Below are 24,899 nucleotides of genomic sequence, written 5' to 3' on the forward strand. Positions count from 1 at the left end.
ATATTTCTCGGAGAGAGAACAGCATTGCTTTTTGTTGGAGATTCTCCTGGATTCTCAGAAGCAAACAAGCACTGGGATGTTGATAGCTGACAGTTTCAAGATGCAGCAAGAGTAACATCCCAAGAAACCTACAGCAATTGGGCCACAATGAACCCATTTCCAGAGTCCTGAATAATCATTGTTGGTGACTTGTGGAAGTCCGCTGGTAGTTCACCACACCTCAACCAGGGTGAAATATCAGCAGAGTATGCAGAGTCCCAGAAGAACCTTCAGAGATTTCCTGCTCCCAGCAAAACAGCTTCTTCCAGAGTCCCCGGTTAAGGGGAAAACTCCTCTCCCATGCCATTCAAACTAATGAAGTGTTTATTGCCCCCAGATACAAGCAAAGTTAAACACTACTATCTGCTATATACAATTCCTCTGGTCTTTGAAGTAAAGATACATATGTACAGAGATACACTAACACTATCACCATGCTAGCTAACACTGCTGTGTATAACGTACAGCCTCTTCCCTTGATTGTCACAGAGTCGGACCCTGACAGCAAATAGGATAGCAGCAGGTTTTGCAACAGGACACAACCACCAAAGACAGGAGCATGATGAAATCAATGCCCTAGAGACTATTATACTTGGCTCTACATTCTTGAACCAATGGGAGGGTGAATGACTCAGCAAGTCATACATTTGACCTTGCTGGTGTTGCTATGGTAACCATGTGCACAGAAGATCCAGATGTGGGAGATGCACTTCTCAAGAATGAAGCAGATGGTGACTGCACTTTCCTTCAAGCTTCCATTGGGTGGCTGTTCCCAGTTTGCATTATTACAGAAGTTGGATGAAGCAGAAGCAAAGCTAAAACAATGAAGTGACCTGCTCTGGTATGGCATTTTGTGTGTGTGAAGGACGGTGGGATGTACAAACATAATGATAATAATAATAATAATTTTTATTTATACCCCACCCTCCCCAGCCAAGGCTGGGCTCAGAGCAGCTTACAAGCAATAATAAAAACAAGTTGAATGATTACAACTTAAAAACAAAATTAAAATACAACATTAAAATATTGAAACATTAAAATATTAAAATGTAGCCTCATCGCAGGAGGAGAAGGAAAGGAAAAAAGAAAGAGAGGGAGGGAATCAAATTGGCTCCAAACCAAAGGCCAGGCGGAACAACTCTGTCTTACAGGCCCTGCAGAAAGAAATCAGATCCTGCAGGGCCCTGGTCTCATGAGACAGAGCGTTCCACCAGGCCGGAGCCAGAGTTGAAAAGGCCCTGGCTCTGGTTGAAGCCAATCTAACTTCCTTAGGGCCCGGGACCACTAGGGTGTTGCTATTTATGGACCTTGAGGCTCTCCGTGGGGCATACCAGGAGAGGCGGTCCCGTAGGTACGAAGGTCCTAGGCCGTGAAGGGCTTTAAAGGTCAAAAGCAGCACCTTAAATCTGACCCTGTACTCTACCGGGAGCCAGTGCAGTTTGAAAAGCACTGGGTGAATATGCTCCCATGGCAGAGACTCCGTGAGGAGCCTCGCTGCAGCCTCTGGAGTTTCTGGGTCAGCTTCAAGCGCAGCCCCGAAGAACAATTTATTATGAAAGAGAGAATGGAAATCTTCACATGTATATGGGTACATCTAAAGTTCACAGGCCAGAAGAAATTAAGAAGCCAGCACCTGCTTGAGTGAGAGCCAGCACACTGTCCCTTATAAATCAGGAAAAGATGGCCCTGCATACATATATAGATGGAAATGCCTGCTCAACCTCACCAGAGCTTTAGGGAAAGGTTTTCAGAACTGCCACACAGGTGGGCAGCTACTGGCAAACGAAGGGCAAAAGCATTCCTGCTCTCCTTCCCTTTCTTGGCCTCAAAGTGGATTCTGATCATCCTTCTTTCCTCCCAGGCAGGCTAGCCCAGCTAGTTCAGTGTCTGCTTGTGCTGCTGGAGCCGCCTCCAGAAAAGAAAGATAAACCCTACCTCTGTTTTCACCTTCTCCTGGGTGGAACCAGCGTCTCTCAGCTGAAGATCCAGCTCACAAGTAAAGTGCTCTTTCAGTCCCCAAAGAGACTTCAGTTCTGCTTGCTCCATCTCCTGTCCTGGCAGACAGTACCTACACAAAGGGAGGAAGGGAAGGCCAGTCAGAAAAGGTACAAAGGCTGCACAGAAGAATTTGGGGAAAGGGAACAAACAAATTGGTTTTAGGGAAGCGTCTGCTGTAGCTTTGCTTGGCATGCAGAATGCTTCTAGCTCAATCCCTTGTATCTCTAGCTAGGAAAGGACCAGGTGATAGGAACTGTCTTCCTTTCTCTGCTGGAGACCCTGGAGAGACCTGTCCTCAAATGGGTGGACAGACAGCCTGTCCTGGTAAAAGGCATCTCTCCCTCTGCTCATCTAGACCGACCACTCACTCACTCACACACTCAGGAAAGCAGTGTTCCCCAACCCCAATGGTTGTTTCTTTCAAGAGGCTGCTGTGTGCATACCTTGTATACCCTGAATGGGCACCTCCAAGCATGATGCATGGCTGCAGCTCTAGCGCTATTTGCCCCTGTGAGTCACCAATGAGCATGCCGTGGCCTGGAAAGGGCTCAAGGGCTTGGCTGGAAAGGTTAATGGAGTCTCAGCGCAGTGGCAAAGCATCTGCATGGCGTGCAAAAGGTTCCAGGCACAACCTCCGGCATCCGCAGGTTAGGATGAAAAAGACCCCGGAGAGCAACTGCTAGCCCTGAGCTAAGCTGGACTAATGGTCTGACTCAGCAGAAGAAGGCAGCTTTCTACTTTCCTCTGGAGCCCCAACCGGCAGGCTTTGTGACCACCTCATCAAAGCAATGCCTGAGATGCTCCCCCCCCCCCGACAGGATCCTTGCTGAAGTTTAATCCAGGCTCTCTGGCTTCTCAAAATCCCCACACTGGGTGGGGGTGGCAGCTCCTATCTATATATGTATAGCTATTTCGGTCTGTGGGAAGAGATGTCAGCATCTTTCACTTGCTGTGAGTTCCAAGAATACTTTTTTTTCAGACAAGTCCTTTGTATTCTGTTGGAAGGGAACAGGATGGGGAAGAGACATTCCCATTTTCACAGCATTTGATAGGACTCCACTTGGGACTGAGGGTAATATCTCCCCTTCCTGAACAAGAGCCAGGCCTTTCGGTTGGATGAAAATCCTGCCTCTCAAGTTCCAGAGGGAGGGCATTAGCAGCCTCTGGAAAGATGAGAAAGAAAGAGAGCTCACCGACACAGCCCAAGTTTTCCTGCCTCTGAAAAATGAGGGGGGGGGAAACAGGTTGCATAACACTGCATTTTCTAAAAAGAGGAAATGGTTTGCAAATTTAGCTACCTCTGCTGAAGGTGGCATAACAAGGGAATGGAACGTGTGTGTTAACCTTGAAAACCTCTGTGTTCACAAGCCCTCTCTCTCTCTCTCTCTCTCTCTCTCTCTCTCTCTCTCTCTCTCTTGTATGCACAGGCGGGCACGTACATGCACACTTCCCACGCAGTATGCTGGTTTGCCCACTGGGAACTCTAACCCTCAGGCTAACCCTACAGCAAGTATTAACCTACTTATTGCACCCGGAGGCAACGCAGAGGGGCAGAAAGGGCCGCATTTGGGGGAAGAGGATGAGCAGAGCTTAGCATTAACTGCTCCCTGAAATCATCTGAAGGAGGCAAGCAAGGCAACTTAATATAGGAAGGAAGGCAATTCGCAGACAGACGTTTGGAACGGGCAGAATGATGAAACAATTATTTGGTGGCAAATTTGGCTGGTGTTTCCTGTAAAGAGAGTGAACATGACCAAATCACATGACTGCACCCAGCCTGTGTCAAGAATATGAGTTTTTTCATCATTAAAGTCAGAAGCCAAGCAGGCCATCAAGCCACTACGTCACAAAGTATGGATGAAGACCCCAGGGGAAACCAGAGATGACACTGGTAGGCAGAGATCTATGCCAAAGGGCGTGGAGAGCCACAAAGCATCTGCATTAATCTAATGGGCCAAACCACTCTGGAAGCTCTTGGCTGAAGCAGGGAGGCAGATAATATTTTAACTATGTTTTCCAGGATATTGGAGGCCCAGAAGATGTCTCAGAGGAATTCTGCCACAAGGCCAGTGCTTTAAAATATGGAGTCCAGGACCCTCTAATGATATCTATTACAGACTGGAGTACAGGGCAAAGAGGCTGATTTGGGTGGGAGGGAGAGGGGTATCTATATCTATATCTCCTGTTCTGAGGCCAGCCAACCCCTGGAACACCCAAGAGGTAATGAACAAACTTAAGTCTTGTCATTGGCACATGAGAGAGCCCCAAGAGACATTACTAGAGTTCTCGGGAGGGGTTCTGAAGCGTTCAATTAGGAATTGAAGAGAATTGTTGCTGGTGATACAAGATGGACTGAATGACCTGAAATGGAGGAGGGCTGATCATTAAAGAAAAGAGGAATACCATGTGTGGCAATTTGGAAAAGCTCAAAAGAAAACTCAAGAATGCAAGTGAATGATGGGAAGCAGCAAGGCTGGGCTGCAGCCCCAAAGGAGAACAAAAAGTTCTTTGGTGGAGGGATTTCTGTGCACATTGAATTGGGTTACCAGTACACAATCCGGTCACTGTGGCTGTTCCTTGAGAACCTCAGCTTCTATTCCGAGGAGAAACCACCACTGCCACTGCCCAGCCTTTTCACTCTCCTGGCTGGGGAAACACAGCAGAATTAGGGTTTGCCAATGATTTGTGCTCTGGGTAAAAACTCAACACCTGGCTGCCTCCCTGTGGGCTTGCCTCTCACTTCTCCAGCCACCTCCATGAAGCAAAACTAATGAGCGAAATCCTCCTAGAAGTCAAACACCGAGTTTACAATAAAAACACAGAAATTTAAAATTTGTATGCAAAACAAACACATTTGTGCATATTCTATTTCTCACACAAGGTTTGAATCTTTAATGTGACAATTGGTTTTTCCAGACATGGATTTTTTTCTCCACTTTAATAAAAGAAAAATGTGTGAAGTGCATCTGCAAGGTGGATCATGCCAAGGCTGGGAGTAGTGATCTTTTTAGACATTTGAGTTTCACTCACACAGTTACAACCAGGCATCTCCTCCCTGGCACAATATGGGAAGGAACAGAACTCAGTGGCAGAGAATCTGTTTGTCATGCTGGAGGCCCAGGCTGAGTTCCCAATGGCACCTCCTGGCATCAGGTGACACCAAAAGTCTTTCTCTGGCCAAGACCTTGAACCATACTGGGCAAGATGGACCTGATGTAAGGTAGCTTACTGACATTCAGAAACAGCAGCTGCTAGCTGTCTGATGGAGGAATGGGCCATGCAGCCTTTTGTGGCCAGCCTCTGAACTGTGATGTCAGGTCAGGGAAGCGCAGGCTCCTATGCTCTGGCTTCCAAGTTCTCCTGCTTCTGGGCACTGACAAGGCAGAGAGTCCAGCTGGTACCAGGGTGGATAAAAATCCACTCTTTAAAATTTAAATAGCATTTTTAAAAAATTGATTTATTTTGATTTTGATTGGATTTTTAAAATAAAATGCTTTGGGGGGGAATAATATTTCTAAAGAGTTTTCTATTTAAGTTACATAGCAGTCCAAAGGCTATTCATCAGGAAATAAGGATTTCTTTTAAGTTTTTCATGTGTGCTGAAACTCAGTCTAAGTTGGTTTAAAAAAAAAAAAAGTTTAACCACATCAGTTAACAAACATGGATACATATGCTACAACGTTATTGTTTTAGTTAAATAAATTGTTTAAATTGTTATTAAGGAAGTGATTATTTTTCTCCTTCCAATAAAGTACAGCAGAAAAGTTGTCAAAATATAAACAGTTAACTTATTAAACCTCACAATAATTTCATAATTCTAATAGTATAACCAAATCAGTAATTTTTGATATAACTGTAAAAACTACTCTAAAAATGTATTCTTCCAAAAATGAAACCTTCATCTGGTTGTAAATATTAAGATTATACCAGCAGGAATGTCTTTCTGTAAAAAAAAAAATTAAATCAAATCTCAGTGACTAGTGATTTAAATCAAATCCACTCTAGCTGGTACTCAGACACCATAGCACGTTTCAATGGCAGGACTGATTCAGAGGCCTGTGCTAAGGGAATCTGTGCGGCTCACCAAAGTATCTTGCTGTATTGGTAGTGCCCTGAAAGACACCGAGCAAATTCCTTCCGCTGAAAGTATACAGGGGGATTTAATCTACTTAGCAGGGATTAATCAAAGATTTGTTAAAAGATTTAAAGATTTTGCGCACTTTGCCCAGCAATGGCTGTGGAAGGCAATAAGCACAGAGTTGCCAAAAGGGTTGAGCTGCCAGGCCAGTTCCTGTGGCAAGAGCAACTCTACCTCAACATAGACATAATAGCCTTCTACTACAAAAGGCTGGAAGCCAACCAGGAAATGGTTCCTACTGAAGCAAGAAGCGGTTTAAATTTACAAGACACAATACCACCAACTTAGAGTTATCAACATTACCTTCTACCTGCTTACCGCCAGCCACCTAAGGAAAGTCATCACAAAGTTGTAATGACGCTCCCATGGAATGCTCCGAGTCAAGCTTTGGTCAACCTCCAGAGCAGAGAGTTTAAAGGAATGTTTGGCTCTTGTTCCAAGGGCTGCATGCAGCTACCATGCAGTCAGAACAGAAAAACTGCTCCATTTCAGGATGTACATCAGTCACCGTGGGGCTAGAAGCCCAGTGCTTGGAGTCCATGAAACACTGCACTGTCCAGACCCTTCAGTCAAAGAAAGAGATGAGCAGGGGGGATCCCGTGAACCCCCAAGAAAAGCCTTGGACGAAGAGGGGCCTGGAATGTGCCTGCTCCACTCCCTCTTTTGCCTAGTCCAACTCACCCCACCCTGAGAGGACCGCTCTTTGTGTTGTGTGGTGCTGCTGCTGCTGCAGTTAACCTGAGCAACACCCTCCCAGGGTGGGAAGAGCAAACTGGGCCAGGTCTGGCCTGGGAAAGGAAAGAGTTGAGAGGAGGGAGGGAGGGGCTTTCACTGGTGTTAAGAGGGAGTCTCTGCACAGGACAAATTCACAGACAGACACTGGCACTCATAAATTATACAACTCATTTGCATATTCCAGTCATGAAACATTATGCAAATACTGCCTGATTTGCATAATGGATTCCAGTCACCGCTTCAATTGCTTTGTGCTTTTCTTTTTTAAAAAAACAAAACGAAATAAAAGGCAAAGGCTGGTTCCAGCTGGCCACCCCGCCTCGTCTGCTTGGCCCTTTGCCTCCAGGGGGTGGGGTGGGGGGAGGCAAAAGCACCCTAAGCCCTGGCATGAGAAATATTGCCCTTAATTGCAACGCACCAACTTGGACCTGGTTGAGATTCTTCACCAGAAGCCACACATCTGAGCCAATTAGGGAGGAAGAAATGAGGAGGCAAGACCAGGGAAAGAGGGAGACGTTTTCCGTCATTGCTAGCATGGCTGGAGGTGGGAAATCCTTCCCTTCCTAACTGCTTAATTATATACAACAGAGACTATCTCTGTATTTGGTGATAATAAGCCAAGCTGGGGGTGGGGGACACTTCTTGTCTCCTCAGAGCTCAGAAGAGCTTTCGTTTTTTAGAAGAGGGATGGGAGGAGGGGCTCCTCTGATTATTTATAACGAACTGTAATAGCAACACATTGCGAAGGATGAGATGGGAGGGTGTCGCTCGCCTTCCATCAGCAGCCAACGTTGCTCACTTCTCCTGCAGGGGCTGGCTGCGCTGCGCTGCGCTGCTGTGGGCGCCTCCCTCCTGCCCCCCTGTGAAAGGCAGAAATGTGCCAAGCGGCTGGCGTCGGCACCCTATGGGAAAAGTTGACTGTAATTCTTTTGCTTTTAAAATCAATTAATCCGTGTGTTAATTAACGTCAAGTCGACAGAAGGAGGAGGGGAGAGTGAGAGTGAGAGAGAGAGAGAGGGTGGGTGGGAGGGAAGAAAGGAAAGAGCTGCCTGCAAGGGCGGATGGCAGACTCGTTGGCACGGTGCCATCCATTCAGTGGCAACGCCACAGTTTCGTGTGATAAGAGCAGCAGCGGGCATATGTTCTGGGGGTCCTGTACGTGGGCCAGACAGTGCGGAGCAGCGAAGGGAGATTAGCCAGAGCCCGGGAGCAGACAACAAGCAGCAGCCGAGGGCACGGGGTGCCAGGAGGAGGAGGGCAAGCTCGCCTCTCCCTTGGACTCCAGAGATCCAGGGGCTCCCCCACAGGCAAGGCGCCAACTGGACCCCTCCGCCATTTCAGCTTCATTCTGCTGCAGTGGAGCCAGCGCAACGGAAGACAAAGGCCGCCATTTCCGCCATGATGCCACTCCCAAGCCCAGGCTGGCATCCTTGATCCTTTAAAAGAAGAAAGGAAAAGAAGGAGGCGCCAAGAGCAAAAACAGCCCCCCATCTGCTTGCCCCTCCTGCGTTGCTGTGCCAGGGGCAACTGGGCATCTGTCGGCGTAACAGAAGGCACACAAATGGGTTGTTCGCTGCAAGCTGTTGGTTTGTTCGCCAGGCAGGTTCATTTATAGCTAGAACCAGAAAGAGAGAAGACACTCCAGCCCAGTCAACAACCAGCTAACTGGAGACAGCCACCATTGAAGAAGAGATGCCACAGGAAGCATCATGAACGCAGGCTCTGGCTGATACCAGCTGCCAGTCAGTGGACCAGAGAGTGATGCCAAACCTGCAGCGAAAGAGAGAGAGGAGATTGGGGGGCGGGGGTGGACGAGGACGAGCTGGAAGGTCTCCCGTAAGACCTTTGAAGGCAGGCAGAAAAGAGCATTATTTGGGTGCTCAGGGCTGGAAAGAGAACATTTCGCAATGCTTCTCTATGGACGCGTGACTGCTGCGTGTGAATGCGCACCTGAAGGGACAGACACTGGCACACACAGAGATAGGTATGTACAAGGCGGGTGTGCCTGTATGCCCACTCGTTTGAGCATGCACTCAGATTTTATCCATGTGTGCTTGCTTGCACACACATGTTGATGCCTGTGTATGTGCACGTGTGTAAGTTAGAAAGTACAAGTGTGCGAGAGCGAGTGAGAGAGAGAATGCCCGTGTATACACTTGCCACTTTTAATCCAGGTATACACAGATGTTCCCCCCTCCACCCAGAAAAAACAAACAAACCCACCCACCCACCCTTCTTCAGAAGCAGTAGCAGATTTATTTCCATGCGTTGCTATCACCAGGGAGATGAATGGGGCCGATGGGACGCCCTTTGCAAGATCCACTATGGAGTGTGTGTGTGTGTAGGGGGGGGAGAGAAAGAAAAAGAGGGGGAGAGAGAGAGAGAGAATATATACCACTAAGATCTGCACCAACTTGAAAGCAGAGCGAGATCTGGAAGGTGCTACTCCTGACGCCCAGGTGGCACACCAGACAGGCCAGGTCCAGAGTCCCACTCTGTGGCGCCGGAGGCTCTCTGGGGCTGCTTTGTAGAAAAACAAAGCTGCTTACTTACACTGTCTGTGCTGTTGTGGATCCTGAAAGGCTTTCAGCTGGCATCGGGCGCTGAGCCAGGGACGGGTGCTGGAGACAAAAGGAAGACACAAAAATAAAGTCATGCCACGGGAATATTAATTGGCTTCTCACTTAACAGGAATTTACAAAATATGCTAAATGGGGGTTTGTTTTCCCTCTTCGTCCGAAAAGAAACCCACTGAAGAGAAAAGCGGAGATTGGCACGCATCTCTTTTGCATGGAAAATACTGGTACAGGATTTACTGCCAAGCGGCAGAGATCAGGATTAACAGCAATGGCATCTTTTGGGCATCTTTTTTTCTTCTAATGAACAAGCTTTTGCGGTTAATGAGGAATAATCGTTTTGCTAATGAGCTCTGAAACGTTAAGAAAAAAGAGGGGTGTTCTGTTAATCGCCCGGTGCAGTCGCGTGGCTGGATTACAAACGGAATGCAGGACGAAAAGGGGGGTGGGAGATCCTCCTGGAAAAGAAGCAGCCGAGAGATGGGTGCTGGGTCACCCGCGGTGCCCGCTCAAGCCTCCACACATCCGGCCAGCAGCAGCTTGGGTTTCTCAAACTCCGCAAAGTGGATATTCGGGGAAGATTACCATCACCGTCAAAGCGCGAAGCATGGCTCTTAATGTCTCCAGTGTTTAATCATCACACAGTAGAATGGTTTTATGCATATTTCATTTGCATATCATTAAGGCAAACTACAGGGGGATGGTGAGCCAAGAGAGGTGCAATGTTGCGGGCAGGGGCGGGGGTTGGGGGCAACGAGAAGCCTGCCTATCTGCCTGAGATGCCAGGAGCCAGACCTCAGTCCGCCTTCCATTTGGAAACCTTTGAAAATGGGATATAACCTGGGATACCTCCAATTCCAGCAGCGGAGCCTTCGGAGAGGGGACTGAGGCCAAGCCTGACTTGCGCTGCCAGGAGGATCGCTGGCTCCAGGGGAATGCCCTGGCAGGTCTGCCCTTCTTCACAGGCATTTGGGATCAGATTAATTCTGGAGACGATGTCAAGGGGGTGGGGGTGGGGCAAGGATATCCATGCGGGAATTGCAGCCCACCCTCTTATTAGCAAACAGTTGGGTCTCCTCTGTTTTCCTCCTTTGCTTGCTTTTCTTTTGGTGTCCCCACTCAGTCATTTCATCAATTACTTGCCGGCTGAGATCCTTTTGCCCTGGCACTAGCCAGCCAAGGAAGGCACCAGTGGCGGCAGCTGCAGCTGAATACAGGGGATTCTTTGTGGCTCTTAGACATGGCCAACGTCTTAATTGGGGGCTTTTATCACACTCAGACAACAGCAGGATTGTCACTGCTCCCTCTGGCTTTTCATCGGATGCTGGTTGGTTTTGGGGGTGGAGGGGCTTTCCTGCCAGCAGAACAACCATTGTCAGCTTCACAAGCTGCCATACGGTGACATGCTCTTGGCTCAGAAGCAGAACTTGACTGGAGAATTTTAGATAGCAGAATTTACCCCCCTCCTTTCCCAGCTTTCCCTCTTGGGCAACTATGAATATTTGGATGAGTTGAAATGGGAAGGTGCCGTTGATAGTGGAGCTGCTGGTGGCAGTGGTGGCAGCACAGGGAGTTGAAGGCAGCCAGAACTAGGAAGGCACCGTCTTTGGGGGGGGGGGGGCTTGCTGCATTTCCTCTGCTTGTGCCCATAGCGCTGCGGCACATGCAGATGTCGCTGTTGTTCTTCATAAAAACATAATGATATGCAAAAGCATAACGACCCCATTGGGGCGCAAAGCATCAATGAAATAACAGTGTTAGGACAGAGGGAGGGGGAGGAATGATGACAGACACCCGACTGAAGGAATGTCCACATAAATTATCTTTATTCAAATGAAACAGAACTGGTGGAGAGGAGGGAAGAGATGGTGAGTCATGAGTCACATGGAGTGCAGGCCAACTTTGAATGTGCCAAGGGGAGGAAGATCCTCTCTGCCACGCCCAGAGAAACAGGCAGGGGAGAGAAGGCAGCTGAGACAGCGCTGCATTTCCAGTCACATGTTTCACTGGGAGGCTCCGGGGGCATTCCTGGGCAAGGGACTTTCAGCGCTGCTCCAGCCTGGACTGGCATTTCCACAGCGGATGCAGAGAAGCCTCACAAGGAGAAGGGAGACGAGGCAGCAGCACTGGTTCCACAGGAGCTGCTGAGGGTGAAACTTGGACCAGGCCAAAGACCAGCAGTGGCTGCTGGAAAGGAGGCAAGCTGGGGCCCATGCCTCTGAGGACTCTGCCCACTCCCATGGCAAGCAGATTCCCCAGAGGTGGACCAAGGAAGCTAGCAAGTGGGGCTGAACTAGAGACCCCTATCATCCTTCCCCACACCTAGATTTGGGGGTCACTGTCCTGCTCAAGGTGAAAAAAGGAGGCCCACACAGAGCAGGAAGTGACTTATATAGTGCCCCTGGAAAGGAAAGGAAACCAAAGGGGGTAAAATGGGGTTAGGGTCAAGTCCCTTCAGAGGGCCCACCTGTTGTTTTTAAGTTACAAAGAAATTGCAAAGCAGAGATGGCACCACCAAGTCCAAAGGGATGGAAGCAGCATCATGGAGTCCAAAGCAGGGTTGCCACACAGCTTATTTTGGAACAGACAGAATATTAGAACTACGCCGGGGGTGAGGAACCTCCAGGCCCTCCAGATGCTGCTGAACTACAATTTGCAATAGCCACAGCAAGCATGGCCAATGGCTAAGGGTGATGGGACTTGTAGTTCAGCAACAGCTAAAGGCCAAAGCTTCTCCACCCACCCATTATCTAGCCACACAAACACCAGAAATATCTGAGAAGATTACAAGGGATTCCTTTTTTATTTTTAAAATAAGTAAAAAAAACAACAACCCACATTAAACCAAAAAGAAGCCTACTGAAAAGGAATCCAAAGAATGAAGGAGCCAGTCCACATGATGCAGTGGTTCTAGGTAACACTGGTCTTGGGTTCAAACCCCTCAGGGGTCTTGGTCCCTGTTCCATTTGTTTGGGCTGTTGGGAGGACAAAATAAGACAATCTCCATAGATTCTAAACCTATACTGATTGGAATGGTGGAGAGACAGACAGCTGCCTTCTTTTGTGTCAGCCCAATAATATCACCTGCTCTGACTGGCAGTGACCAAATAAGATATTTAGGGGCCGACATCCGCTCTGCATAGAAATTGCACAGAACCATTCACACCAACAGGCCTGATATTCTCTTTCATGAATTTGTCTAATGCTCTTTCAGGGTGGAGGTGGATGGACCAGTCTATGTCTGTCTCAGGTCAATCTCCCTGGGGCTTAATCATGAGCCTTTCTGTTTGGATTTTTGCACACTTTCCAAAAGAATATACAAAAGATCCACATGTGAATTGTACACATTTTGTACACAATATTCCCATTAAACACATGTTTTAGATGCATTTCACTGCACTGTTCCTCCTAAAAGAGACAAGTTGTATACATCTTAACATAAGATAAGTATTTTCACACACACTTCTCAGGACGAAAACAGAATCACAAAACCCAGAGAAGTGTGAAATATGGCTGACAGCTAAATTCTGAGCTGTAGGCAAGTTCAGGAAACATTGAACTGGGTCAGTCTGCTGCAAAAAGCTGACTAGATTTGATCACTCTATCCCCACTTCAAAGCCATATAAAGCAGTGGCTTTCACCACATTTTGAAGCAGTGAATTCCACAAGTTAACCTTTAGTTATTAAAGAAGTTCCTTCCTTTGGCTGTCCTAAATGCTATGCCAGTCAGTCAGTTTCACTGCATGGCCCCCAGTTGTAATATTATGAGGGTGTGCTTTCTCTACACCATGAATAAACCTGTTATGTACTTTTACCATCTAATGCATATGATGCAAAATCTGCAAAACCACACATTCTCCACTATCAGCTGCATATTGCAGGAGCCAGTAATATGTATCCCAAAGTTGGCAAATGACCCAAGAGATCTTCTCTTACGTAGTCTTCTCTAGGGTAACCCCTTCTCTAGGGTTACTGAGGCCACTTGCACAGACAATTGCATCTTTATAGGAATATTTTGGAATATTCCCCAAACCTCTCTTTGCTGAGCTAGACAGAGCCCAACCCTACCAGCCTTATGCTCTCAAGCTGGGACAACTCTAATGGGATCACTCACCATCACTACCAACCACCAAGTAGGGAGATGTAGATATGCCACACCTTTCCTCGGGAAGGTCATTTTTTATATTAGCTTTAAATATGAAGTAGTTGGGGGTTCTCTTTTTTATTTTGCTTTTAAATGAGAGAAACCTATGGCCACCTTGTATTTTAAAATAAGATGGTAGTTCACCCATGCTCCTTAAATTTAATCCCGCCTTTAGGGGCATTTCCCCCCTCCCCAGATTACAAAAACCAGAGGACAATCTGACACTATTATCATAGGTATCACATATGGCATCATGGACACCCCCTTGAAATATAAATACAACCGCTCACCAAAAGTTATCCACATGAAGACATAGGATGAATGGAAGACACTGCATTTCAGACCAGTTCTGCAAATGTGGATGTCTCCAAATTGTAACACCGAGGAATGAGAGAGCCATTGTGTGGTGTGTGTACATGTACACTGCACTTTTCTGTTAAGCTGGCAGAGGGGAAGCTGTTTCAAACTGTATTTTGCTCTGCTTTTCCTTTAAGTGGGTGTGTAGCAGTCTCCTTTAAGTGGGTGCCACTCCCCTGCCTGCATAACAGAAAAGTGCAACCAAGCCCAGCACTAAGCAGTACCATTGCTCTCCCTTTGCAATGGATGATGTAAAAGGAGAATGATCCTGTCTTCGCACTAGGTTCTCCTTTGTGCAATGCTTCAAAGGTTCCTCTTCCCCACCACCCGTAAGAATTTAATAAGACCTTTCATAATGCAATGCAACAGAAAACAAACTAATCTAAACAAAAACAAAGGAAGAGAAAAAGAAGAATGCAAAGTCCTCTCTCACTAGGAGATCTTAAATTGTCCCAAACAGAAAAAGGTGAACCCTCCCAGCTCTCCCCAGGAGCTTCCCTTTCTTCACCCAGCCTCCCACCCTAGGAGATCTTCCCTTCCCTGCCTCTCACACAGGGTCCTTCAACAACCATCCATCACCTTCATCTGTATGCAAAGCCCTCATTAACCCTGAGTAGAGGATAACAAAAAACACAAAGAAACAAAGCAAAGCAGAAGCCAAAACAAAGCAAGAAACAAAAAATAACATAGAGGTAAAAATACTAAAGGAGTAAAAAATAACAAAAAAGGTAAAGGTATAGGACCTCTGACAGTTAAGTCCAGTCGTGAACGACTCTGGGGTTGCGGTGCTCATCTCGCTTTAGTGGCCAAGGGAGCTGGTGTTTGTCCACAGTTTTTCCGGGTCATGTGGCTAGCATGACTAAGCCACTTCTGGCGAAACCAGAGCAGCACACGGAAATGCTGTTTAACTTCCTGCCAGAGTGGCACCTATTTATCTACTTGCACTTTGACGTGCTTTCGAACTGCCGACCTTCCGATCGGCAAGCCCTAGGCTCAGTGGTTTAGACCACAGCACCACCCGCGTCCCCAAAAAATAACAATAAAAGAATATAAAAAAAGAAATAAGTAAAAAAAGACTTCCAGCTATGCACCTGTCAGCTGTATATACAAGAGTTCTTCAAAATTTTCAAATGTTCACTCCAGGGTAGAATCCAGCTGTTCCCCCAGTCTGCATGCACATGAAAGCTCATACCAATAACAAACTTAGTTGGTCTCTAAGGTGCTACTGGAAGGAATTTTTTTATTTTGTTTCGACCACGGCAGCCCAACACGGCTACCTACCTGTAACTCCATTTGCTAGGCAATGCTTTTCCAGTCTTCAAGTCTAGGCATTTCAAGTTCATTCATTTTTAATTCCAAAAAGTCCAAAAGAGGTTCTTCGATTATTACTATTGATAAAAGTCAATAATAGTCGTTTTCCAGACTAACATAACAATTTTACCTCCAGTACTGAGAAACAGTAAATCCTTGGTCTTTATTCCTTCAAGAGTCTCTTTGCTGTGGTCATATATTGAAAAAATGATCCATAGTTATTTACTTGTGTATAATCATTATTTCACACCCAGATCCTTATCTTCCTATTTTCTGTTGGCCATCATTTTCCATCCTAACCTTTGTTTTAAAAACAACAACAACATAGTTTCCATTTCCTCTTCTTCCATTATTTTTCCAAGAATGTTGCGAGAGGCTTAATAATTTTTTCCTCTAGATTTAGTTCAAATTTTATAGTCATTTCTTTCCTAACTCTATTTCTGCCAGCTCAGAATACTTCTTAGTTGCTCCATCCGTGGTTCCTTTCCTCATCTCCAACATTTAGCTCCGTCAGGCATGTGGAGGTCCTCTCAATTTCATCATCCATAGCCTCAAGCTTAACTATTACATTCTACTGCTCAGGCAAACCTCCACCAGTATTCTTTCTCAAAGGATGCATATTTTCTCCAGCCTCAACTTTGTCCAATCCTTTTCCATTTACCATTTTCTGCATCTCCACTCTTAGTTCTTTTCAGTGCTCCTTCAATAATTGTTGCATGACACCAATAATCAGTGGGGTGCTTTTCAGTATTTTTCCTATACTGAGTGCTTTTCCTGAAATCCATAGTCCTTGCTTATCAGGAAATGATATTCTTAATATTCCATTCTCAGAACAAGCTGTCACATACAGATAGGTAGCAGTGTTGGTCTGCCATAGTCAAAAAAAAAAAAAATTTTCCCTTCCAGTAGCACCTTAAAGACCAACACGTATCTGAAGAAGTGTGCATGCACACGAAAGCTCATACCAAGAACTAACTTAGTTGGTCTTTAAGGTGCTACTGGAAGGAAAAAATTTTTTTTTTGTTTTGAAGCTGTCACATAGTTTCACATTACAAGCAGCTCATTCACCAGTCAAGCTGAGGATTAAGAATAGAATAAAATAAGATGAATTTTGTTGAGTTGGGGAATCTCTTAGATGTTTAACAACTTTCTTTGGGACGTATGATTAGACTTGCAGGGGTCAGCAAACTTTTTCACCAGGGGGCGAGTCTACTGTCCCTCAGACCTTGTGGGGGGGTGGACTAGATTTTGAAAAAAATAATGAACAAATTCCAATGCCCCACAAATAGCCCAGAGATGCATTTTAAATAAAAGCACACATTCTACTCATGTTAAACACCAGGCAGGCCCCACAAAGAACCAAGAGGTGCATTTTAAATAAAAGGACACATTCTACTCATGTAAAAACATGCTGATTCCCAGACTGTCTGTAGGCCGGATTTTGAAGGCGATTGGGCCAGATCCGGCCCCTGGGCCTTAGTTTGCCTACCCATGGATTAGAGCATGCTTTTTTGTTTTGTTCTGAGACCTTTAATGGCATCTCATCTTAAACCAGCTATCGGATCAGAGAGAATCTCTATAGTAATTTATAGGAGTTTCAGAAATGATTGAAGAACCGGAGGTTGAGCTGATCTTTGCCCTAAGGACTGACACCTAGGGCTATTAAGTGGTGTTTGGGCAAGATTGCAGTTCTGCTGCTGCCTGGTCATTCACCTTGAAGATTTCTCAGCCTCACGATGGAGAACAGTCCTTCCAGAACACTGGAAGTTAATCCCTGTTATCTCTGTTCCTCAGAGATAATACAATAGGCAATAGCTTTCATTAAACACCACCTAATTATCTCTGATAATTAACCAGGTAACCAGGAACCTTGTCAGGAAATGTTTAAACAGCCATGATTTCTCACTGGAAGTCCAGTGCTTCAAAGGCTCCTGATAACCAGGTAGTTGTCAGGTGTCTGGAGAGCTGCAAAAAGCAGGTTTAGGGCAAACTCTTCCCTGTCAGCCAAGCCCCACCTTAGCTTTACAACATCAGGTTTAGAGCTGGTGGGCATGACTTTCCCAAAACAGTCTGGTGGGCCAAATGCCTGTCAAGCAAGATGGAGATTATCCCCCGCCTGGACTAGGTGCTGGAATACTCTAGCATTTGATATAATAGACTGACCCAGCAAGTTGCCATGGAAGGTGAGCTGCGTGGAAGTGTGACCCTGGGCAATTTGAAACCTTCCATATGCCCACAACTTAAACATGTGAAAGTTTTAGTCTGTTTTAAAGTCTTACAGGCCTTTTAAAAGTGTAGTTCTATATTTGATTTATGTTGCACATCGTCCTGAAATTTGACATCATGAAGGGTGAGATAAAATAAACCTTAAATAAAAAAATAAATCTCTGCTATATGAAACTGGTGACTGGAAAGGCATGATTTTCACAGCAACGCATTCCAGCCCTACTAACCCTAAACCGTGGGTAGGCAAACTAAGGCCCAGGGGCCGGATCTGGCCCAATCACCTTCAAAATCCGACCCGCAGACGGTCTGGGAATCAGCGTGTTTTTACATGAGTAGAATGTGTCCTTTTATTTGAATGCATCTCTGGGTTCTTTGTGGGGCATAGGAATTCATTCATTCCCCCCCAAAAAATATAGTCTGGCCCCCCACAAGGTCTAAGGGACAGTGGACCGGCCCCCTGCTGAAAAAATTTACTGACCCCTGCCCTAAACTAAAAAGATGCAATCTCTTTGGCCTTTCTTCCCAAGACAGGGGCTCTGACCACTCCCACATATTTCCTGGTTGCCTTTTTCAGTTCTACAGCATCTTAATTCAGATGGGATGAGAGGTGGCACCATCTTCAGTTTGGATTACTATAACATGCTCTATATGGAGCTCCCTTTGAAAAGTGCTTGGAAACTTCAACTGGCCCAAAGAGCTGCAGCCGGATGGTTGACCAAGGTTGATTATAGGGAGCATAAAACTCCATTTTTACAACAGCTCCACTGGCTATCCATCTGTTTCTGGGCACAATTCAAATGGCTGGTTATGACCTATAAAGCCCTCCATGGCTTATGCCCAGGCTATTTGAAGGACTGTATTCTTTCCTGTGAACCTGACCAGGCTCTGAGAGTTTTGAGGAAAGTTCTTTTCTCAGTCCCACCACCCTCACAGGCATGCTTCATGGGGATGTTGGAGAGGGCCTTCTTGGCGGCTGCTCCCAGACTTTGGAAACCCCTTCCTAGAGAAGCTAGACTGGCTCCCTTTTCTTGTCCTTCTGCTGGCAGGTGAAGACTGTTGCATTCAGACAGGCCTTTGGAAACTGCTTTTTTTTTAAAGAAAAGAAAGGGTGGGTTTTAATAGTGCTGTGCTGTTTTTCTTATTTGTATTTTAAGAGATTTGTTTTTATATTATGTTAACCCTACTAGAGTTTAACTAATTTTTAACAATTATCTTTTACATGTTTTCAGCTTTTTGTATTTTATTTGTGTTCTTTTAATTTGTGTAACCTGTCTTGAGTCCCAGTTTGGGGAAAATGTGGGTTATAAATAAATGTAATAGTAACAACAACAACAACAACAAAAACAACAACAACAACAACAACAACATGTTTATAGCCAGGCGCCACGACCCTTGCAGAAAACAGCATCTCTTCATGCTTCCAGAAAAGCATTGCCAATGAGGAGGAAAGTTTCCATTTATTCCACATATATACCCCTCTTCTTAAAAATCACAAAGCAGTTTACAAGCAATAGTACAAAATACGTCACCTGCAACAGCTAATCAAAAACAGTACTGTACAACCAGCTCATCAGCTCTAAATATCAGCATCAGTATGTTATTATTATATTAATAATAGACTACTCTGTAAAAAACCGCCTTGAAAGCCTCATCAAAAAGATCTGAAGGCTGGGATGAAAAGGTGTGTCTTAAGTAACTGGCAAAACTGGCCCCAGGCCAGGCTTCAGCATCCACTGTGTAGCTTCTTTCATGGGCAGTAGGGCTTTGTCTGCAATCTTGCCTCCCCACCCAGTGGAGGTCTCAGGTTAAAAGCAGGCTTCAGGGATCCTCCAGATTTCCCTACATATCACCCAATACATCAGGTATGAGTACCTCCTCTTCATAGAGAAAACTTATGTAAACACATCAAAAGCTTTTGAGGTGTCCATAGACACAAAAAGGAAACCCTTTAAAATAAGGCAGGGTCAAACAGAAAGTTTAGGTTAGTAAGAGGTTTTATAGATAAAGTGCGTATATAACAAAAAGCTCTAGAACAGATGACAGTGTCAAAAGACAGCAATAAAGGTAATCAGGATTAACTGTGGTGGGGGGGCAGCTTTGTTTTTCCCAAACTGAGGGTCTGCTGCCCATTCTGCTTGTTTCTCAGCCAAAGATTTAGATTGCTGACCCTGGAGCTGCCAGTACTGGCTAAAGATACTTTAGCATCTCTGTACTTTTCTGCATCTCAATTCACTTTGGCCTCACTATTTACAATCCTGCCCCCGCAAACCACATGTGCATACCCTTGCAACTGAGGATAGTCCAAAAGAGCTTGCACCTTTAAAAGAATGTTAGTCTTTCAGGTGCCACAAGTGAGGCCAGGGCCCCAAACTTGGCTGTCTGGATGTTAGTACACTGAGCAGCGACAGCAGCACCAAGGAAATGGTTGTAACAAAGGCCTTGGATAGGGCCTCCTTCACGCATAGCTTACAGTGTAGAAAGAACAGGGAGGTGGCAGATTTGCAGAAAGCCCAGCAGCAGCAGCAGCAGCTGCTGACAGAAACTGTATAGAGGCCAATCTGGGGCAAGAGCAAATGGCCCTCCACACACCCCTCCCTAAGTAGAAGCATGCTCAGAAGTGAGCCCAGCACCACCTTCTGAAGGCCAACAGACTCCAGACTCCAAGAGCAAAGCTGCAGATGGCTAAGAGGCATTGTGGCTCTTGCCGAGAGAGAGCAGAACACTGTTTTGCAAACAGATGCACCATGGAAGAGAGGAACGACACACACCTGTCATTTGGTGTTACACATAAGCAGTTTATTAAAGAATTAAATATTTATAGACTATAAAGCAAGCAGGGCGATGGGTTGAAAACAGCGTGCTGAGAGGGGCATTATAAAACAATGAGGCTGTCAGTGATTGATCAAGTATGGAGAACACAAGCGTGTGAGAGAAGCACTGCGCCAGCAGCAGCAGAGGCCCCCGAGTTGCAGGAGCCTATCTGGGTTACTGCAGGAAGCCTCCCTTGACTGCTGCTAATGGAGTCGAAAAGGGCTAGAGAAGAGTCACGGTTGTTGAGCGCTGGGCTTGCTGCACAGCCCAAAAGACTTCCTCTCCAAATGGGAGCTCCCATGTCCCCACCTTGTGATGCATCTCTCTCTCTCTCTCTCTCTCTCTCTCTCTCTCTCTCACACACACACACACACACACACACACATACACACACACACACAATGCCAAACGGGAGCAACAGAATACAAGTATTTTAGTCTAATAATGAATGACCTGAAGAAAGGAAACCACAGTCTGGCTATAACAGTAGGCCTGGGGTATCTAGAAAATAAAACTGCATTGTATAACAGAAGCCAATGTGAGTTTTATAGAGTAATAGCCATGCAAGCCCATCCTTATCTCCATTTCTCATGGAATTACTAGACAGGCAGACCATGTGACCACTGTGGACAAAGCATATCTTAATTTCAGCAAAGCGCTTGTCAATGTTCCCCCATGATATCCTTGTGGGCAAGGTGGCAAAATGTGGTCCTTCACCTGCTCCTTATGGGAGGAGGACAGCAATCCAGTTGCTTTACGACAGACATGTCAAATAGCAACTGGCCTGGGTCTCAGGGGACCAGGCAAGGAAGCAGGCTTCAAGGAACTGGAAATGTAGCAGTAATGCCCTTTAGAGCCATGTCCTGGCTAGGCCATGACATAAGCAGCTTGAAAGGGCATCTAAGAGCAGCCCTGAAGCTGGATCAGGCCAAAGGGGGACCGTCTAGTCTGGCATTCTTCTCCCTGGGAAACTTACAAGCCCAAGAGTACCTTCCTCACTTGACCTCCCCAGCAACTGGTGTACAGAGGCAGGCTGCCTCCCTGGAAGTGGCAAGCAGCCACCATGACAAGTAACCATGAGAGCCTTACCCTCAAGGCATGTATCTAATTCCCCTTCAAAGCAATCCAAGTTTGCAGCCATTAAGGCATACTGAGGAACTGAATTCCATAGTTTAACTATGTGCTGAGTAAACCTCCCTTTCATCTGTCCTGAAGCACCCACCATTTAATCAGTTCTTCCTTGCAAGGCTATCTCAAGGCTGCAGGAAAGCACTGGGTCTTGGCTTTCTGTCCGCAAAAGTATCTCAAATCCATTCGCAAATGATGCGGGACATGCTTCAGTTGTAGATCAACAGCCAGCCCACAGTGGCCCCTTCCTCTCCACAGCTAGACTTGAGGCACCTCCTGGCAGAGGCAGCACCACTATATTCTTGAAGACACAAGTGAAGCTACAGCTGCAAGAATCTTCTTGCTTTTCTCAACCCAGGGTTCAATATTCTCCCCAGCAGACGTAAACATGAGATTTCCCCATGTTGCAATGCCTTGGAAGCGCCCAGCCTTTTTAAAGGAGGGCCCCTTGTCCGTTTTGTGGGCAATTGGCTGGGTTTCTCAGATAATGCCCCTCCCTCTCCACCACGTTTATGAGATCTGCCTACAAGCCCCTGGCGAAGATGCCTCCAGCAGCCACCTCCATTTCACAAGACCAGAAGCATTCTTCAGATTCAAATGCTGTGAGGTCAGCAGAGCTGTCGAGATGTTGCTCTTCCCCCTTTAAAAGCGATGAGCTATTTACTCCCTAACAATTCTGCTTCAGAGCTGGTTTAGCATTTTTATTGGAATGTGAAAGCTCTTAAAAGAACAGGGAAAAAAATCTAATCAGGCAGAAGAGATAGAAAACTTGCTGAATTTTTGCTCTCCCCCCCATGCCCCCCTCAACCCTATCAAAAGCCCATCTTCCATTCATTGCTTCCCGATGTCATTATGACAAGCGGCTACAAATCAATAGCAGGAGGAAAGGCCGGGCCAGCCAGCATCAGCCAGTGATAAAGACTCCCTCTCAGCCCCGCTTTGCTAATAGCACATAATAGCAGCCATTGGTGCCCCGCATTAAATCATACATTTCACTCGGCGTTTATTATGGGATTTTTAAAACTCCTCACTAAATTGGATTTTCTCGATGGTCTCTAATTTCGACATTTATCATTTAAAATTAAACTCCTCTGTGGAGATGAAGAATGAAAAGGGGGAGCAGAGAGAGAAAGGGGGAAGGAAAAAGTTTTGTATTTTTCTTCTCTTTAAAATTAAAACCCATAAATAATATTCAAATTCCACTACCACAAGCTCTAAAATTTTTATGTATCTAAAATGTTAGAAGTTTGGCTGGAATTGCTTTGGGAGATTTGCTCTGAAGCTGTTAAAAAGGAAGGATTATTATTATTATTTTAAAAAGCACCATCCAGGCTTTTCAGTATTCTGATTTGGATCCAGCTCTATGCAGAGGGCTCAGGGGCAGTTTCGCTTCCACCTGGTGACCCTGTTACAGAGTACAGGCTCCCATTAGCACACAGCACAGAATTCAACAGGCATTAAGCAGAGGGGTCTGTGCTGGTGGACTGTGTGGTAGGAGGGGGGGGCAGCCTCCATTTCTGAAGCTCCAGTTCTGTACCCAGCATAGCAGGAAAGAGAAAGGCACAGTGGTGCCCACAAGCAGGGTGCAGGGAGAGAAGAAAACACATACAGTGGAGGCGGCAGATGCAAGTGTTGGAGGCAATGCCTACTACATAAAATAAGTGGTGAGATGGAAGCAGCACTGTGTGACATCCTGCCCACCAGGTGACTATGAAGAAAGAGCAGTTAGAATAAAAGAAGTGGTGTGACACCCCTCCCACCAGAAAGAACAGTTTTAGAGAAAAGACCAACAGAATTGGCAGAAAGTTAACAGGAGGGTCTGGGCCAGGCCTCAAACTTTGTGCTCCAGATTCTTGGTTATCCTTGCTTTTGCCTCCCTTCCAAATCTCAATGGCTTTCTCTCCTCTCTCTTTTTGGACTTTCTGGCCCACAACAGAACATGCTGCTTTACACAAAGCCTGAACAGTTCCAAAGTAAGTGGAGGGGAGAGAGGCCTTGCCAAGTCTTGACATGATGGCCTCAAGGACCCTCTTATGAGCATCACTCTTGGCCCATGCACACAACAGCAAAAGAGAGGTGAGGCTACAGCCACTTTCTTACACTCCATTGCCCCAGAAATGGCAGGGTGATGGTAGGGCACCTCAAAGGGCCACAGATTCCACAGCACCACATCAGGAGCACACCTGGCTCATGACTTTCAGACAATAGGGCACCAAGCTCAGCACTTTCCCTGGCAAAAGCTACATTTCCAGCCTGCCACTCATTTTTCGCCTTTCCCCCCGCAACCTGGCCCACACACTAGTCTACAGGGTGCTGCTGGAGACAAGAGGAACTGCCCCACGCAGTAGGCCTTGCCTCAGTTTGGCAGGTCAGGCCTGGAAGAGATGCCCAACAATTCTCATTGAGCTTGTGCAACCTCATAGTTTCCTGCAGCTCCAGATTCCGAAACATCCTATGGCTTATTGATCCTGGTAATCAAACTCAGCAACAGTTGAGAACCACTCAATTTTTCCCTACTGGAAATGTGTGTAAGACACCATGGTTTGCAATTAGCTGATTGGGATTAAATGCCACTCAGGGTGGGCTTTCCTCTTGCTGGATCCCAGGGCTCTGCCTGCCTGAGGATGTTGCTGGCAGGATTCCCTGACTTGTGAGGGCCTGCTGGAAATAGCATGGGAGGCATGAAGAGTCACCAAGCCTTTTTGAAGAAGAGCTGAGCTTGAGCTTTATGAATTCATTTATTAAGTTGCTTGGTCCATGTTCCAGAGACAAAGACAGCTCCCAAGTGGAAGAGGAGGAAGGAAATGGAACAGACATCCTCCAAAGCCCAGGCTGCTCCGAGCACAACTGGATCTTCAAGGGGGTGGGCTGGTGAAAGATGCCCTTCTCCCAACCAAGCCATTCATTCGCTCTGCCATGAACTGCCATGCTCCAACGTACATGGCCTGCGAGGAAGAGAAGGCTCTATGCTCAGTCTGCACGTTCACACCTGATCTTGGCCAGGCCTCTAATCCAAAATGGAAAAAAGAGCAGCCATTGCTACACAGGCAGGAGGAAATATCTCCTCAGTACTGGACAGGCTGTTGCAAGCAAGGTGACCTCACAATGGCTAACCAGGAACCTCCCCACAAATGCTCTAGGAGTGGCAGATTTAAACAGCCTTTGGATTTGCATTCCACCGCAGAGTGAGCAAACACGGAACATTTGCTGGGTTTGGGGGAGGGAGGGATCAAGTTGAGCACAACTGAGTCACCCTATTCAGGCCAGAGAAGGTGCTACCAATTATTGGATGGGAGATCAGAGACTTCAAGCAAAAAGCTTAATAGTACTCCAATACAGTTCTTGATCTGTGGCAACTGTGAAAAATCATCTTTGTTTTAAACTGTGATTCAGTTTATATTTTGTAGCTTTTCAGGAGCATACAGAATTTTAGAGT

General features: G+C 46.2%; 1 protein-coding gene across 12 annotated transcripts in view; it reads right to left on the reverse strand.

Moving 5' to 3' along the window:
• The window catches only part of PMFBP1 (polyamine modulated factor 1 binding protein 1), a 79,139-nt gene that overhangs the window by 32,674 nt on the left and 21,566 nt on the right, over window positions 1-24,899 (reverse strand). For 11 of the 12 annotated variants that reach the window (XR_014551271.1, XR_014551272.1, XM_083626216.1 and 8 more), the window contains exons 4-5: window positions 9,464-9,531; window positions 1,975-2,107 (exon numbers count right to left, since the gene is read on the reverse strand). Coding sequence is in view for 10 of the 12 variants with exons in the window: in XM_083626216.1 (XP_083482342.1) it covers window positions 1,975-2,107; window positions 9,464-9,531 (201 nt within the window). In the remaining 2 variants the exon portion in view is untranslated. Of the gene's footprint in view, window positions 1-1,974; window positions 2,108-9,463; window positions 9,532-10,071; window positions 14,937-24,899 lie in introns of those variants that run through there. The other variant, XM_083626206.1, reaches the window with a different exon arrangement.

Source organism: Podarcis filfolensis (genome assembly GCF_964270895.1).
Source record: "Podarcis filfolensis genome assembly, chromosome: 8".
Taxonomy (NCBI): Eukaryota; Metazoa; Chordata; class Lepidosauria; order Squamata; family Lacertidae; genus Podarcis; species Podarcis filfolensis.